The 18,171-nt window shown below is 53.0% G+C and overlaps 1 protein-coding gene across 3 annotated transcripts; it reads left to right on the top strand.

The window, feature by feature from the left end:
- The first annotated feature begins 5,335 nt into the window (after positions 1–5,335).
- Positions 5,336–18,140, top strand: PCIF1 (phosphorylated CTD interacting factor 1). Of its 3 annotated transcripts, none has more exons than XM_033095301.1 (17): positions 5,336–6,614; positions 8,312–8,599; positions 9,807–9,949; positions 10,041–10,165; positions 11,307–11,444; positions 11,624–11,754; positions 11,891–12,045; positions 12,693–12,840; positions 12,935–13,018; positions 13,281–13,380; positions 14,412–14,574; positions 15,276–15,448; positions 15,590–15,676; positions 15,757–15,941; positions 16,612–16,705; positions 16,799–16,974; positions 17,108–18,140. In XM_033095301.1, the coding sequence occupies exons 2-17, from the start codon at positions 8,523–8,525 to the stop codon at positions 17,160–17,162; spliced, it is 2,034 nt and encodes a 677-aa protein (XP_032951192.1). In that variant the 5' UTR covers positions 5,336–6,614; positions 8,312–8,522; the 3' UTR covers positions 17,163–18,140. The 3 variants fall into 3 exon arrangements, with proteins under 3 accessions (XP_032951192.1, XP_032951190.1, XP_032951191.1); XM_033095299.1 differs by having other exon boundaries at positions 5,337–6,614; positions 17,056–18,140; XM_033095300.1 differs by having other exon boundaries at positions 5,337–6,614; positions 8,312–8,485; positions 17,056–17,287.
- Positions 18,141–18,171: the final 31 nt, after the last annotated feature.

The following is an 18,171-nucleotide window of genomic DNA, read 5'->3' as shown; positions in this document are numbered from 1 at the left end:
TGGATCCACATTTTACCACCCCCACGCCCACCCCCAGTACTAAATTCTGCTCCTCTCTCAGTCTTTTCCATGTTAGATTGTGGCACCATCCTTCACCCAGACGCTCAAGTCAAAAACATATGAGTCATGTTTGACTCCTTTTTTCCTTCTACCCCATTTCAGCAAATAATTGTGTCTCGAACTCCAAAAGATAGCCCGCATCTATATTTCTCCTCCATTTGCACCAACACTAGTCCAAGCCATTTTCATCTTTTACCTGGACAACTTGCCTCATCTTCCTGCCTCACTATTGCCCCTATAGGTCTAGTCTTCCTGCACCAACCAAAGTGATTTTTAAAAATAGAAATCATAGCTTTTTACTATCTTGCTCAAAACCCTCCATTTGCCCCGCACTGCGCACAAAATAAAACCCAGACTCTGGCCATGACCTCTGAAAGAGTCTAGGTGATCTAGCTAACTGCTCCATCTTCTACCACTGTTAGGAAAACACCAAATTCACTCAGCCACAAGCTTTCCATTAACCCTTCTCTCTACCAGATACAGCTTTGCACACAGATCTTTGCATAGTTAGCTTTCTTCATTCACTCAGATCTCTACTCAAATGTCACCCCCACTGAGAGGCCCCTTCTCCATCATTACCTGTCAGTCTATTCCATTCTCTATTGTCTGTGTCTTCCAAGAAATAGGCTGTAAGCTCCATGAGGGTGGGAGCCTGACACTCATGGCTGTATCTCCAGTGGCCAGCAGAGTCTGGTACATGGAAAGTGCGTGGTTATCGTTATCTACAGACTCTTCAAAAGGAGGTGATTTTATAACAGACTGTGGCCCTGGCCTAATTCCCCCTGATCTTCTAAGCTCCCTATAGTTTCTGCTGGCACCACCCATCTCCTTGCATTTCTCTGGAGTTCTCTGCAGCTGGTCTGCAGCCAGGAATGTCATACTTTCTTAATCTCTTCAGAAGCCTGAACAATTCCAAAGGTCGTGGGACGTGCCCCTCAGGATCTCAGCTGGCTGTGCGGAAGTCATGACTAGCTGCAACCCACTACCAGTCCCCTTCACTTCACCTTCCAACAGGCCCATCCGCTCTGGGACTGTACATGTCCTTCTTGGGAGGCGTCTTGTTTCCCACCCCCAAGCCCACATGCTTCCTGGTGCGGGAGAGGCTGCTAGCCAGCTTGAGCACCCCCTCAGTGCCCTGTAGGACAGGACTTCAGACCTAAAATTAGATCACTGGTTCTCAACCCTTCTGCATACGAGCAGCTTTTAGGTAGGGAGGTTTTTGCTTTGTTCTGTTCTGTTTTGAATACCTATGCCTGGGCCCTAAACCCCAAGTTTTTGATTTAATTGGTTTGGGATGCAGCCCGGGCATCAGCGGGTGTTTGTAAAAAGCTCCTCAGCAGGATATAATTAAAAAGACTGACAATAACAAGTTTGGCATGGACATGGAGAAACTAGAACCCTCATACTTTGTTGCTAGCAATATAAAATGATGCAGTGGCTTTGGAAAGGATTTCGCAGTTCCTCATAAACATAAACTTAGTATGCAGCAGTACGATTCCTAGGCCCCTATAAGGGGCTTGGATAGTCCACCCAACAAAAAGGAAAACATTTGTTCACACAAACACTTGTACATGAATATTCATAGCAGCTTTATTCCTAATAACCAAACAGTCCAAATGTCCATCAACTGGTAAACAGATAAACAAAAGTGGTATATTTATACAGTGAATACTGTCCATCAATAAAAAAGAATGAACGTCTGATATATGCTACAACATGGACGAACCTCAAAAACATGCAAAGTAAAAGAAGCAAGACATAAAGACTACATTTTGTGTGATTTCATTCATAGGAGAGGCCCAGAAAAGGCAAATCTATAGAGACAGAAAGCAGATTAATGGTTAACCTGGGACTGGGGGGTGGGAAGAGGGCTTGTCTGCAGTCACGAGAGATCTTGTTTTGGGTGATGGAAATGTTCTAAAACTGAGTTGTGGTGATGCAACTGTGTAAACTTACGCAAAATCAATGAACTGTTTATTTGAAACAGGTGAATCTCGTGGTATGTAAATGATACCCCAGTAAAGTTGTTCAAATGGTTTTTCCCAGGCAGGGTTGAGATCTCTGGGTTAGAAGTCAAGCTTCCTAAGAACCCCTCGGCTGGGACCCAGGCTCAGTTGGTAGCCTCCCCCCAACCCCCACCATGGCTCTAGGTCGAAGTTTCCTCTGGTCTTAGACTTTCAGGAAGCTGCCAGCTGTCAGCCTGGCTTCTTTTTTGGAGAAGTCTCGGCTTCAATTCTGCTGACTCAGCTCATATGGATGCAAACATTCTGGCTCTTGGCCAGGCCACGTTGCCCAAATAGAAAAACAGGCATCAGAGGGAATGGGTGAGACGGTGACAGAGACCACCACACGTGTCCCCAACCCCCATCTTGCGATGACCCAAACACCAGCTGGGGAGGCTGAGTGCTAACCCAGAACAGGGACTGAACTTGGGTTCCAAGGCCCTGGTTCAAACTGCACGTCCTCCAGTCCCTGGTGCTGCTCAGGCTATTTCTCCAAACATACCAGACCTTTCCATACCTCCAGGTCTGGGCTCAGGCTGTATCCTTCCCCTTTCTTGCCCACCTGGGAAATCTTTCTTCCAACGTGATTCAGCCCACCGACATCTCTTCCGAAGCCTTTTTTTTGCATGGTCATCCCAACAGAGCCCTTCTCTCCTGCAACTGAGGGTTTATTTATGTGTCTGTCTCTCCCACTCCTCTGTGGGCTCCCTGAGAGCAAAGAGCCTGCCTTATTTACCACTGATTCTCATGGTTCTAGGACAGGACCCAACACATATTGGGACCAGCGAGTGAAGAAATGGAAGTGCGCATGACACCACATCAGACACCGACAGGGCCTGAAAGACTGGAGGTGACGCCCCATTCCCCTCATCTATTCCTGGCTTAAATGGCTTCTCTCATGTGGCCCCAGAATGGACAGAAACCACTCCCTGTGGAAACCACAATTTGGGGTGGAAGCCTCCCTTCCATAGCCTTTCTGGGGCCAGGCTCACTCGCCTTGGAAACTGCTTTTGTGTTATTTAAATTGCAGAACAGGACCTATGGGCAGCTCAGGCCCGGCCTGGGTGGGGGCAGCCTGGAACAGGGTCATGCTGGAGCCTCCCTTCCCTAACTGCCATGACCTCAGGGGTTGAGTTGTGTGGTTCCCTTTCAGCTGCTTCTTGCTGTAGCGGAAAAGAACAAGGGGGTTAAGGTATGTGGTAACCTCGGCCTGTATGTTTGTTTCTGCTTTAACAGAGAAATTGGGCTCTGTCCTGCGCTGAGCCCTCAGAGGCTCTGACAGCAGGCTTCATGCCAGGACTGGCTGTTGCTCGAGAAGCCTGGCTTATCCCAACCTTCTCTCCCTACCCAGCCCTCCAGGGAGACTTCTTATTCCAGAAGTTGGAGCACTTGAAAGCCCCAGGAGCTTTGCTCAACCTGTTCATCCCCATCCTGGGAGTAGAGGATGCCAGGCTGCTGGCAGGGACTCTCCCACAGTGGGCAGCTCATGCTTTTCTTGGCGTCCTAAAGGGCACTGCCTTAGTGTTCCCATCACAGAAACCAGAGCCTGGAATAGAAACAGGGGTACCTGAAAAAGTCACCCGGACTTCAGCCCAGTGTGGTCTGTCTGTGGTCAACAGATATTTACAGAGCATCAAGCACAGCGCTGGGCAAGGGACCACAAGGGTGAACAAGCCCTGGCCCCGCCCTTAAGCAGTCAGTCTAGTGGATGAAGAAAATGGATAAACATTAAGCACAGACCGCTATGGAAATAAAGAGGGGACCTGACCTAGCCTGGGGGGAGGCGAATTCAGGGAAAGCTGTCAGGTGGAGGTGACATCTAAGTCCTGAAGGCTGAACTAGGCAAAGAGGGGACGAAGAGTGAGAGTAAACAGCATATGCAAAGGCTCAGTGTCAAGAGAAAACCAGACACATTTAGGTAGTTCAAGGTGACTGAGACCAGATAAAGGAAAGATGGTTTGAAGGGCCAGATTGTGAATAGGAATGTATGGAAAGTGCTTGGCACAGATCATAGTAAACACTCAGCCATGGCAGTTCTCATTATTGATGGTCTTGTGAGCCAAGTTGAGGGTTTGGGAGTTTATCCGGAGTCAGTGGGGAGATATTCAAGATTTTTAAGCCAAGGGTGACTTCATCAGATTTGCAATATGACCACACTTAAAGACACTTAAAGTGAGCCCTGTGACTACAAGATGGATTTTGGACTGAGAGAGAAGCAAGCCTGGAGGACCAGAAGACCAGTTTGGAGACTACTGTAGTAATTCAGAAAAGAGGTATGGGGTAGGAGCCTTCAAATATCCCCCAACAGTACAGCACACACTGGAAGACAGAACACGGCAACGAAAATGAACGATGGCTACATGCCACAATATGGATGTCTTCCAAGTGCAATGTTGAGCAAAAGAAGGCACAAAATATGACTGTATGATTTCGTTTATAGGAAGTTCAAGGAACAGGCAAAACAGAACTAGTGTTTAGGGATGTATGCTTAAGTGGGAAAACTATAGAAGCAAGGAAGTGATTATTACAATAGTGAGGACAGCGATTACCCTGTTGGGGGCTTCTCCTTGACAGTACCTTGACCTTGAGTAGCGTTTAGCCAGGTGTTCACGGTGACAAATACATTTTTACACTTCTGTTTTGAGCACATTTATGTATGTGTGCTATTCTTAAGAAAAAGTTTTAAGAATAATGGGGCTTGATCAAAGGTAGTGAAATAAGGAAGGAGGGAAGAGGTTGATTTTGACTATAAGTGCAAAGTGAGATGAGAGTTTGAACCATGTGATGAGAAACCTTTTTTTAAACTGAGGTAAACTTGGTTTCAGGTGTACAACATAATTCGATCTTTGTATACACTACAAAGTGATCACCACAATGTCATTACCATCTGTCACCATACCATTTACCCCCTTCACCTACCCCAACCCCCCCTCTGATAACCACCAATCTGTTCTCTAACTTCTTTTAGATTCCACATATAATTGGAATATGGTATTTGTCTTTCTGACTTGTCAGCATGATACTGTCAAGGTCCATCCATGTTGCTGCAAATGGTGGAATTTCCTTTTTTATGGCCAAGTAGTATTCCATTGCGTGCGTGCGTGCATCACATCTTTATCCATTCGTCTACCAATGGATGTTTCCATATCTTGACTTTTGTAAATGCTGCAATGAACATACAGTTCTATCTATCTTTTTGAATTAGTGTTTTCTTTGGATACCCAGAAGTGGAATACCAGGACCACATGGTAGTTCTTTAATTTTTTGAGGCACCCCTATACTGTTTTCCGTAGTGGCTGTACCAATTTATGTTCTCACCAGTATAGAGGGGTTCCCTTTTCTCCACACGTTATTTCCTGTCTTTTTCATAGAAAACCCTAGTTCTTAATTACTATTCATCTTACTGCCTCCAGTTTTATAACACTCTCCCACCCCCACCAAGCTGCAGGGCTTCAGGCACCACGGACACCAGAAAGGCTGCCCAGCTGAAGCAGCTGCCGCCTCTGGCTTCACAAGGGAAGCGCAGGACCAGCAGCAGGTGGTGAAGCTTGTCTTCCTCAAGCTACCACTGGCAAGTCGGCTTACTTGGGAGGCCAGAGGTAGGTGGAGCTAGTGAGTCAGCACGGCCCCTACCAAAGAATCTTGCAGGGAGCAGTGCATGGGACACCTAGCAACTGCTGGGCTCGCTGGGCAACTTTTGTGTCTGCTGTGAGGTCTGTGAGGCTTTGCACTGCAACTAGCCCCCATGGATGTCAGTGTTGGAAAGCCCGAGATCTTGTTTACAATTTCCCAACTTCGCCAAAAGCCACTTTCAATATGTCTCCCACGGCTGTTCCTCTTTCTACTCCAGAGCACTTATAACTTGTGCAGCCTCATTATGCGAGGCTCTATTTGCATGCTGCCTGGATAAGGGAAACGGCTAGACAACACTGACAGAGGCCCAGAGAGGGAAAGCGACTACCTGTTAAGTGGCAAAGCTGCGCCTGGGCTAGGACCCGGTTCCTCGCTACCTTCAACGCCTACCTACGTCACCAGGACTCCGCCCCCAAGTCGGCGACGAAGCCGCTGCCCCGCAGGTTCCAAACTCGCCCCGCGCCCCCTGGTGCGCACACTCAGTCCGACCCTGCCGGCGCACCGCCCACCCGGGTCCTCCGGCCCCAGCAGGTGTGCTTGCGGGGTAAAAATGAGGCAGGGAGCGTGCTTGTGAGTTCGTTCCTTCTTCAGTTCACACCTTGGGCCCGCAAAACTGCCTCTCCCTTTTCAGATTCGCGTGGAACAGAAGGGAAGGAAGGGAGAAAGGGGAGGAAGGGAGAAAGGGGAGGGGGCCGAAAGCAAGCAGGATCTGAGGACCCGGTCGGTGCTGCCACACTCAAGATGGCGGCACGGCAACGGCAAGGTCCCTCAGAGGCGGTACCAACGCATGCGCAGCGCGGAGTCCCGGCCCGGGACACAAGATGGCGGAAGCGGCGCTGGGGAGGGCGAGGCGGAGGCGGCAAAACGGGCTGCCGAGCAAAACGTGTAGCCGCGTCCCCTCGAGTCCGCTTCGGGCAGGTAAGAGCCCCAGGAAGCCACGGTCCCGCCCCGAGCCGCGCCACGGTCCGGAGGTCCGGAGTCGGGCGGCGGTGGTCCTTCCGACGCTTTCCACTCGGAGCCGCCGCTTGCCTCGTCTCTGCCGTCGCCGCCATCTTAGGCCCGCGGGTGGGCGGCCGGGCCGGTGGCCTGGGTGAGGGAGGTGGGCCCGGAGAGCGCGGGCGGAGCGGCCTCCAGGGCCCCTCCGCTGCCGCCGCCGCCACCGCCTTTGTGTCGGGCTCCGACTCTGAGTCGCCTCAGCCCGGGGGCGGGAGCGCGCGGCGGGGCGGGGGGCGGAGCCCGGGAGATGGGCCGGCGCGCGCGCGCCAAACAGCCCGCCCCCACTGAGGTGGGGGGGAGGGGAAGGTGTGCGCGCATGGGGGTCGCCCCTCCTTCGCGCGCCCCCCGCACCTGCGCACTTTCCAAGTCCTTTAACTCCGCCCTCCTGGGCCGGAGGATTCTCATTGGTGCATTACTGAGATGATCCCGCCCCATCTTCCTCTTATCCCGGAATCGGAGTCTTCACTCTGGTGGATTCCTTTGGTTGCGCAGATACAGTTGTTTATCCTTATACTGTTCGGCATTGTCAAAACTGCGGTATGCGTGGGGGTCAAGGGGCCACAGAATAAATAAAAGCGTTAATAATAGCAGTTATGCCTTACGGAGTGTACAACACGTTAGAGTCTACGCACAGAGACCATAGAGGTTGAGTTATTTTGGTTTATAAATTGGACAGGGGCAGAAGGCTCTGGAACCCATATTTGTCTAAACCCAGAGCAGGTATTTTGGCCACCGACCTGCTGCATCCAAATCAGCCGGGAAATTTAAAACAAATTTTAATCGCAAAAACAGGTAAAGATTTGAAAAGATTGGTCATTCTTTCTCTCAGTCTCACCCTTGAGGTGCACTTACAAATATAAATTATTGTGTACCTCCCCCATTTCTGACTCCTAAATGTGGAGTGAGGGGATGGGAATCTGATTTTTTTTTTTTTTTTTTACTAGTCCCCAAATGGTTCTGATGAGCAGTCCGTTTGGGAAACGCTGCAGTGTCCCTGTTGGGCCTCCCTAAGCTGTGCTGCTGTGTGGCCTCTGCATAGTTTACCTGCCTGTGCATCAACATCACACAGTATTTCTTAGGGAAAATATGTTTCAATAAAGACTAACACGCTGTGTTATGTAATGCATTTGCATATTTTCTTTTTTTTTTAAGACCTCTTTCAAAGAAATGTGTTTTCACCCACTGTGGGTGGCTTGACACTTGTCCCTAATCTGTGATATGTACGGTGGTTCACTTTTCTCTTGTCTTAGGCGTATTTTGGTTGGCAGGACCAGCTATACAATTTGCAAGGGTCCAGTGTGCACAATGAATATGTGAGATTCTTACTAAAAATGTATTAAAAATTTCAAGACAGTGACAGCAGAGCGTTACACCAGGCTCAGGGCCCTCAACACGGGGCCCTGTGTGACTGTGCGGGTTGCAAGCCCATGAAGGTGAACCTGTTGGTTGGAAAGCTTGAGAAGTACCATTTCCATTCCCAGAATTCCCAGATCTCCCATGGTGTGCCCTGTTCTGTTCTGGGGCTCCCAAATTGCTGTGTGTCATTGCCCCTCTTGCTGTTGTCCCTGTTCTGCAGCATTTCACAGGTCTGTGACTCCTTTCTTCTGTTTGCTCTGCAGTTGCTGATGCAAGGAATTCCCTGGGCCCCCGTCCACTCCACTGCTGACCAGCCCACCCACCTGTGCTGAGCCTTCCTGCAGGCCTCTCCCCTCCCTCTGTGAGACCCTGTGCCGTGGGGGTCCATCCGGCCGGAGAAGAAAACCCTCTCATGCTAGCATTGCAGACCCCAGAGGGTGAGAAAAAGAGGGACCTCGTTCGGCCTTGAGACCTATGGGCTCAGCCCCAAGGCACCGGGAACCCCTCCTCCCCCCAGAGAACCAAGGCAGCTACAGCTTTTTCTCCCCTTGGTCAGTGATTCCAAACCTTTTTGTTATCATGGCCCCTTTTTGTTGTATGTATGTCCTCTTGCTCCCTGCATTTTTATCTGCCAAACTGTACTGATGAACTAAGCATTCACTTTGCCCTTTCCAAATTAACGAAGATGTCTATGACTGAGTGTATAATAAAATCAATGTCCCAATGGTTCCTATGATGTTGTCAACAGCCAATCAGAGCTTCTGATCAGCATGAGATAATGAGTGTGACCACAATGAGTTGATAAAATTTCAGCAAGCAAAGATAACTGATGTTTAAATGTGCCTTTGTGGTCTTTTTGTGGGTAAATGTTTGATTTCTTTTGGGTATTGTGGCATATTGAAAACACCTATGGGATCACCAATCCAATTGCAGTTGGCCACCTAGGAGTCTAACAGCCAGTTTGGGAACTGGCCATTGAGATTTGTGCTTGGGTGTGTTTTGTGGGTGGGTGTGGGGGTAGTAGGGAATACAAATCTGAAGGAGCTGACCTCCTTCCTGGTATTTAAATAAAATTTCACCTGGGGATTATGAAGGACTGAATTAGATATTCCTTCTCAGTTCCACTGGTTCTTTTAGTAACAGATTGCTTCCTCCCCTGTAGTGTAAAATGAGGCACCCAGTTAGATGCCATGTCCCTTCCCGGGCTGTGCTTTGTGCCAGATAGATTTTACTGGATAGGAGCAGAAAGGAGATCCAATTCCTTCTTGTGGGAATAGCTTCTCAAGGGCAGACCCTGTTCTGTCTTGTTTGTCACTCTTGGTGCTTTATAAATACTAGCAGAATGAATAGAGCTCATGTTGGGTCCAGGTTCCCTGCTGAAAACTCTGGAGAGGGCTACACTGGACCCAATTCCTAGTCCTGGGAATTCTGCCAGTCTAATGGGGAGATAAGCCCGGTTGATAAACCAGGCTTTCTGAGGTGGCAGTGTAGGTATTCGTGGCCCTGAGAAGGGCCGAGGAAGGCTTCCTGGAGGGTGTGAACTTAGTGGCAAGCCAGGCAGGGAATTGGGGAAAGAGTATTTCAGATAGAACAGGAGTGCACCCGTTTTACAGTTGAGGCAACTTAGATCCCAGGGCTCCCTCTGTGGCACCATGCTGGGCCTCCAGCACAGGGCTGGATTGGTTTCTCCACATCTGCAGGTGGTCTTGGAGGGGGGATGGAGTTGGCCCTGACACCCTTTGGTTCTCTGTGTGGCAGGTCCGGTGTGGGTGCTGAGATGGCCAATGAGAATCACGGCAGCCCCCGGGAGGAAGCGTCCTTGCTGAGTCACTCCCCGGGCACCTCCAATCAGAGCCAGCCTTGCTCTCCAAAGCCCATCCGCCTGGTGCAAGACCTCCCAGGTACTGGTGAGGGGCAGTGGCAGGGTGGTGGGGTAGGAAGGGCGCCCCGGGAGCAGCCCTGACCCTAACTGGGTTCCATGCTTGTTTGCAGAGGAGCTGGTGCATGCGGGCTGGGAGAAGTGCTGGAGCAGGAGGGAGAACCGTCCCTACTACTTCAACCGATTCACCAACCAGTCCCTGTGGGAGATGCCCGTGCTGGGCCAGCATGATGTGATTGTGAGTGCCAGCCTAGGGCAGGGGTCTCAGAGCAGCCTCTGGTATCTGGGTCTTCCCCAAATGTGCCCTGAGCAGCTATTGTGTGCCTGGTCCTGGGGGTACAATGACAAGTAAGGCAGGCACAATCCCTACCCTCATGGAACCTGGACTCATATAGGGAGACTGACGTGTGAACACGTGATTAATATGGCACGTGAAGTTGAACTCGTGCTACATGTTGGGCACTGTGCTTGGCATACAATGGTGAGTGGGAGACATGGTCCTGCCCTTGTACTCGGGCCACACGATCTGCTGGAGGGGGCCAGTAGGATTACAGTGTGCCACTTGCATGTAGAATGGTGTTAGAGTACATCAGGGAGCCTGACTGGGGGTGGGCAGGGAAAGCTCTGAAGCAGCATTTCAGATGAGAAGGTTGGCTAAGGGGGAAAGTAGGAAGGGGAGAAGCGCACTCTAGGAACTGCGTCATCAGTATGGCAGGGGAAGTATGGGCGATCTGGTGGGGGCGGGGGCTTTGGATCCCTGTCAGTTGGAACAGACTTCTTTTCTTGGGAACAATCACATCAGCTGGCATCCCCATTTTGCAGATGAAGACACTGAGGAAATGACCGGCCCAAGACCTCACAGCTAGTAAGAGGCAGGGCAGGATTTGCACCTGATGTGATTTCAAGGGCACACTACCCACCATCACACTGACAACTCTTGGTTCACCAAAAGAATTCCATCCACAGGGCCTTGATTTTTGAAAAAACAAACATTTCTTTTCTTGAGTTTTTCCTTTATTCCTGGCTTTCCTCCTGGTTCTTAAGGAAACGAAACTAACATGTATTGAGCTCTGCTGAGCTCATGCCAGATGTCCTGTTAAGCTAGTCCTATTCATTGGCTTGTTTAATCATCTCATTGGTGAGGCGGGGCTTCCGGGCTGTTTTGAAGGTGAGGTAATTAGGAAGGGAGTAACCCCCAAGGTCACACCATTGCAAATAGCAAGCAGGAGTGGAGTCCAGTGTTCTTTCACATCCCGGTGCCCTCTGCTCTTCTCCAAGGAGTAGGAACAGGGAGGAGGGCATCGGGATTCCGATTCCACAGTACCAGGGCTCCTGAGCTACTGGCCCTGGTGGCAACTCTGCTGCTCTCCTTCCTCCAGTCGGACCCTTTGGGGCTGAATGCGACTCCACTGCCCCAAGACTCAAGCCTGGTGGAAACCCCGACGGCTGAGAACAGGCCTCGAAAGCGGCAGCTCTCAGAAGAGCAGCCAAGTGGCAACGGTGTGAAGAAGCCCAAGGTGAGTGTCTGTGGGCCCTCAGGAGCTGGTGGGCATGCAGCCAGCATGCGGATTCCCTGCAAGGGCTGGGTATCGGCAGGCTGTTCAGGAGGGGTCCGGGGTGAAGCTCCCCAGGTGCGCACAGCTCTCCTCACCATTAGCCAGCTCTCCTAACTCGATGCCTTTGACTCTTGCTCCAGATCGAAATCCCTGTGACACCCACAGGCCCATCAGTGCCCAGCTCCCCCAGTGTCCCAGGAACCCCAATGCTGAAGATTTGGGGAACATCCCCTGAAGATAAACAGCAGGCAGCTCTCCTCCGACCCACTGAGTGAGTTCCTGTGGATTGGCTTGGGGTGTCCAGTGGTGACGGTCAGCATGCCCGGGACTGTGGGGTGTGGTGGCGGGCAGGGCACCCCTCCTTCCCTTTTCTCTACTTTTCCTCATCGCTCCTGTCCATGCCCCAGGGTGTACTGGGATCTGGACATCCAGACCAATGCTGTCATCAAGCACCGGGGGCCTTCTGAGGTGCTGCCCCCGCACCCCGAGGTGGAGCTGCTCCGCTCCCAGCTCATCCTGAAGCTCCGGCAGCACTACCGGGAGCTGTGCCAGCAGCGAGAAGGTAACTGCGGCCTGCGCCTCGGCCTGCATTTCCACACACCTGGAGCAGGAGTGGGGGGTGGCCAGTGGGGCCTGGGGAAGGCCCTGTAGAGCCCAGTGCCTGAGAGCATGTGCCGTGGAAGGCCTGTGCTGTGACCTTGGGCTCATGGTCGCACCTCTCTGCACCTGCGGGTCCTCCTCTGTGAGACAGGGACAGTGCCTCCGTAAAGGGTGGCTGGGGTCATACCAGAAACAGTCATTATCACTTCCAGAGCGCTTACTGTTTGGCAGGCAGTTGGAAGCCTTTTTATGTACCTGTAAAAGGGCGTAACAGTGAGAGTACCTGGACCTCACAGGACCACTGCCAGGAGTAAGAAGGGAAAGTGCTCAGTGAACGGCAGCTTTAATTAATTAGTAGCTAGACCTGCTTAATTGCTGAAATACCGTTTCCCTTTTTTTATCCTATGCAACTTATTAACTCCTTTTATAATACTAGTGATTCTCAGAATATACGTTGGAAGGTGTTGCCTAGAATGGAAGCTCCTGACTTAACAGAGGCTGCGTCATGTCCTGTTGCGCCTCCCACGCCCACGCGATGTCTCCTGTGTGCTGGGCAGTGTGCAGTCTGTGGACCAAATGCAGACCGTCATCAGTTCTCCTGTTCTGCAGGCATTGAACCCCCTCGGGAATCCTTCAACCGCTGGATGCTGGAGCGCAAGGTCGTGGATAAAGGCTCTGACCCCCTGTTGCCAAGCAATTGTGACCCAGTCGTGTCGCCTTCCATGTTTCGAGAAATCATGAATGACATTCCCATCAGGTACAGTCCTACCGCGGAGTCTGGCCCAGGGCCACGGAGCTCACGCACCCGGTTCCGTGTAGAAGAGCTCTAACTCGGCCACTCTCTAACCCAGGTTATCCCGAATCAAGTTCCGGGAGGAAGCCAAGCGCCTGCTGTTTAAATATGCGGAGGCCGCCAGGCGGCTCATTGAGTCCAGGTTTGGCTGTGTCTCCTGTGTCCAGCAGGATGGGTCTGTGATCAGAGGGTGGCGGGTGGGGGGCATTCATAGGCCATCTGGCCCACTCACAGGGCTGTCATTCCTCTTGGTGGCAGAAGTGGGGCTGGCCCTGAAAGGCAGAACAAAAGCTGTGATGGAAGCCCAGGGGTTTATGCCCAAATGCCAGTGCAAGTGGGATGGGTGGAGTAAGGGCAGAGCAGACACTTGACTGCTGGTTCCCTTATGTGCCCTCAATCGGCAGGAGTGCGTCCCCTGACAGCAGGAAGGTGGTCAAGTGGAACGTGGAAGACACCTTCAGCTGGCTGCGGAAGGACCACTCAGCCTCCAAAGAGGACTATATGGTGAGTGGCCCCAGGCAAAGCCAATGGAAAAGCTTTGTGGCCACTTCCTCCAAGAAGCCCACTCGGCCTGCCCAGGCTAGGCAGGACCCCACAGCAGACCTTTGACATTCCTGACACTCTCTATAAACTGACGTATATAGAGATGTTTGTCTAGGCTCCTGGCTTTCTCCAAAAGAACATTTCTGTTAAGGTTTTTAATGGAATCCTGTGCTCACCCACACACCATCAGTAGCTGCCTTTTCAATTTAATGAATGGGCACCATCTCCATTTTGGAAACAGATTGACAAACTGCCTTTTCTTGGGTGTGGCTCTTAACACAGTTAAGAGCTACCACAAAATTCAGTTCCCTACTTTAATGTGTCCAAAACAATTCTTTTTCTGACCCAAACCCATCACTTCTTTAATTCTCCACCAGCACTAGCAATGGGCTTTCTTTTCAGGACCATTTCTCACAAGAGACAAGGTTTCCCACTTCACAGTAGTAACTGTACTTGACACGTAGAGTGACAAAGGTAGGTGTGCTCACTAGCCAGAGTGACTCATTTTCACTCATCAATTTCACACGTGATTCGGTAAAATTACAAATGCTTACGGTTATCCTTGCAAGTTGCTAAAAGCTCAAATTTCAAATCGGCAATGACCAAGGACCCCATTTTGTAATGTTCTCTCCCCGACAGACTGCAAATGCTTTATAAGTGGGGCCTACACCTGGTTGTCCATTTCCCCAGCAAGCATGGGATCCAGCAGTGTAAGCCCCACATTAAGTGCTGGCATTTATTGGACACTTACAGTATGCCAGGGGCTTTGATAAGCCCTTAAGGGGAATGATACTTAATATTCCAACTGTCTTATTAGGTAGGTATTTCGTGTTCCCTTAACAGTTGAGGAATAAGGTTCAGAAATGCCAAGAGATTTGTCCAAGTAATACAGCTAGTAAGTAGCAGAGCTGGTTTCAGAATGAGGCTTGCTGCCATCTAGCAGCCAGCCGCTGCCAACCCACTAGAGCCCTCATCAGGGGTGTCTCCTCCAGGATCGCTTGGAGCATCTGCGGAAGCAGTGTGGCCCCCACGTATCGGCCGCGGCTAAGGACTCCGTGGAAGGCATCTGCAGTAAGATCTACCACATCTCCCTGGAGTACGTCAAACGCATCCGAGAGAAGCACCTTGCCATCCTCAAGGAAAACAACATCTCAGGTAGGGGGCCAAGTGGCCGGGAGCCAGCTGCGATACCATCAACTCTATATCCCAGGCCCAGATTAAAAGGACAACTGAGGCTGAGGTTCAAGGCCACGGACAGGTTTGGGGAGGTCCATTTCTTCCAGCAGTGTCTGGGGCAGGACCTGCTGTGTCCTTTGGTCAGGGGTCTCTATTCCTTTAAGAAACGGAGAGAAGTGACAAGAAAGGGAGGGCCAGGAGGTGGGAAAGACAGGCAGGGGTAAGTAGTTAGGTGGACCTGTGTGTACATTCATTTTCTGCAAGCCTCACTTACCCCAAACTGAGGTCTAGAGAGACCTGGCGATAGGGTCATGTGAGGATTCAATGGTACCTCAAAGTGCTTGGCCCAGCAAGCTCCCTCAGTGAGGTACTGGACCTATCGCGAGGAGGCGGCACGGTCACGATCCTGCTGCATGGCCTGAGCCTGCTTGCCTTCCGGGCCCTGAGGTGCAATGCATGGGGGGCCTGTGGCAGTACAGAACACGTTGACACAGGCCACCAGTTCTTGCCCCTGCCAGTCACCTGGCTGTGTCCTGTGACTGCTCCTCGGAGCTGCACTGACTCCATAGGTTCCTGGGACGTGGTGGGAAGCCCCCGCACACAGTGGGCGCTGGGGCCGTTGGGGGTGAGATTGGTAGAATGGGGGCAGGGCGACCCCTCACTGCTCTCCCTGTCCACAGAGGAGGTGGAGGCCCCAGAGGTGGAGCCCCGCCTGGTGTACTGCTACCCAGTGCGCCTGGCCGTGTCTGCGCCCCCCATGCCCAGCGTGGAGATGCATATGGAGAATAACGTGGTCTGCATCCGGTATAAGGGAGAGATGGTCAAGGTCAGCCGCAACTACTTCAGCAAGCTGGTAAGAGCTGGGGGGAGGGGGAGGCAGGTCCCCACAGGTGGGAGAAGCGAGGGCTGCATCTTTCTTGAGCCGGAGTCCTTAGTAAGAGGCCAGGGACGAGGGAGGGCCCTGTGCCGAAGCCCACTGCTTTCTGTCCTACAGTGGCTCCTTTACCGCTACAGCTGCATTGACGACTCTGCCTTTGAGAGGTTCCTGCCCCGAGTCTGGTGTCTTCTCCGCCGGTACCAGGTACAGGCCTGGGGCAGCAGGGAAGGGCGGCTCCAGGCGGGCAGGCTGCGCCCCAGACGCTGACTATGGCCACTCCGCAGATGATGTTTGGCGTGGGCCTCTACGAGGGGACAGGCCTGCAGGGATCGCTGCCGGTGCACGTGTTCGAGGCCCTCCACCGACTGTTTGGTGTGAGCTTCGAGTGCTTTGCTTCGCCCCTCAACTGCTACTTCCGCCAGTACTGCTCTGCCTTCCCTGACACAGACGGCTACTTCGGCTCCCGAGGGTGAGCCAGGGGCTGCTGGGCCCCTCCTGCTCAGGCCCGGGAGGCGGTCCTCTGTCTAGAGCGCAGATCCCACCTCGGCCAGCCGCTTCCTAATGCCCGAGGGCTTTGGAGTCGGGCAGGCTCGGGTATAGTCCCTGCTTCACCCCACCAGCTGTAGGACCTTGACCACGTGGCTGGACCTCTGATTCCCCACTAGCCAAGCCTGTGTGTTTCTCAGTGAATGAGCCCAGGTTTGGCGTACTGAGAAGTGGTGGTACAGACCTCCGAGACTTTACAGACTAACTTGGGGTGGGGTGGGAGGTGAGCATGGATGGGAGGACATGATGCTGTCTCCAGTAGGAAGACAGGCCAGGCCAGCAAGAGGGAAAGCTCAGCAGGAGGGAATTCCTGGGTGTGGCTTGTGCTGTGGGGGCAGCAGGGGCAGAGGTAAATTTGAGTGCCAGCTCCACTAACCAGCTCTGGGGACTTGGGCCACCAAGCCTGAGCCTCTCTGTCCTCAGCCATTCAATGGAGATGGCCACACCTTATCCCAGGACGATGAAGGATGAATATTGGCCTCTGGCCTGATCGGGGCCATGTCTTCAATGTGCTGACTAAGGGAGGGGGCGGCCCGTTTTGGCTGAGGGACTGGGTCCTGGGGGGAACTTAGAATGCTCACCTCTGTCCCCAGGCCCTGCCTGGACTTCTCCCCGCTGAGTGGGTCCTTTGAGGCCAACCCTCCGTTCTGCGAGGAGCTCATGGAGGCCATGGTTTCTCACTTCGAGGTGCGTACGCTGCTGTTGGGGGTGGCAAGCGAGAGTGCCAGCCACCTGGAGGGCAGCCCTTGATGTGCGTCCACCCCATGCCCTCTCCCCCAGAAACTACTCGAAAGCTCCCCAGAGCCCCTGTCCTTCATCGTGTTCATCCCTGAGTGGCGGGAACCCCCGACACCAGCGCTCACCCGCATGGAGCAGAGCCGCTTCAAACGCCACCAGCTGGTCCTGCCCCCCTTCGAGCATGAGTACCGCAGTGGGTCCCAGCACATCTGCAAGAAGTGGGTGCCCAGGGAGGGTAGGGGTAGGAGGGCTGGGCTGGCCAGGCCGAGCCCTCCCTGAGCTGCCGCCTCTGCCCGCAGGGAGGAAATGCACTACAAGGCCGTCCACAACACAGCCGTGCTCTTCCTGCAGAACGACCCTGGCTTTGCCAAGTGGGCGCCGACGCCCGAGCGGCTGCAGGAGCTGAGCACCGCCTACCGGCAGTCAGGCCGAAGCCATGGCTCCAGCTCCTCCTCCTCGTCGTCCTCGGAGGCCAAGGACCGGGACTCAGGCCGCGAGCAGGGCCCGAGCCGCGAGCCTCAGCCCACTTAACGTCCTGCGGGGAGGAGGAGCCCCAGGCTGCTGGTATGGACTGCTGGGACAGGGCTCTTGGGGCTGAGCAGACCCCAGGACCCTCCTGGGGTGACAGCAGGACTCAGGCTGCAATGACATAGGAAGATTATGGCTCTGCTAGGGCTCCCCCTCCCTGATCCCACCCCCCAACCTACCACCTCAGACTCCCTCCAAATCCCCTGTAAATAGGCCCCATTCCTTCCCTCCTCCACCCCACCCGTGCCACCTTGTTTCATTTGTAAAAGGAAATACAGAAACCCTCTCCTCCAGAACGTGTGAGGGTCTTGAGGGCAGAGAAGGCCTAGGAACCTGGAGCTGCTTCTGGGACCACAGCCCTCTACATCCAGGCTCACCTTCTCGTGACCCTTGGGCCTTCACACCCACCAGGGCTTTAGAGTGGAACTTCTCACCCTGCTGTCCCCTAACTGGGACCCTGGTGGCCTCTGCCTGTTCCCAGCAGGTCTGGAGTCTAGAGCCCTGCACCATCTATCTGGTAAGCCCCAAACTCCCACAGCTGGACCTGTGCTGGTTCCTCTGGGGAGCAGAGGACTGGCAGCGGTGCCCAGGTAGAAAGCTAGATGTCTGCTGGCCCTGGACCCACTATAGTGAGAGGGCAGCCAGGTGTTTTACAGTCGGGTCAGGAGGAAATACGGCTCAGGAGGCACCGCGGGCCTCGGTGCGGCCTCTGCAGACCGGCACCCGGCAGCATTACCTTCTGAGGACCTGTAGGTTTGGAGCAGGTGCTCCTCGGGGCCCAGGGGAGGAAGCTGTGGCTCTCACAGGCTGTGCCAGGCGTCTGCCCTGCCATAGGGCCACCATACTTACTGAGGCAAGGCTGCACGCGCCGCGGGGCCAGGCCACCT

Source organism: Rhinolophus ferrumequinum, chromosome 23 (genome assembly GCF_004115265.2).
Source record: "Rhinolophus ferrumequinum isolate MPI-CBG mRhiFer1 chromosome 23, mRhiFer1_v1.p, whole genome shotgun sequence".
NCBI lineage: Eukaryota > Metazoa > Chordata > Mammalia > Chiroptera > Rhinolophidae > Rhinolophus > Rhinolophus ferrumequinum.
This window is presented reverse-complemented; position numbering and strand designations above follow the sequence as displayed.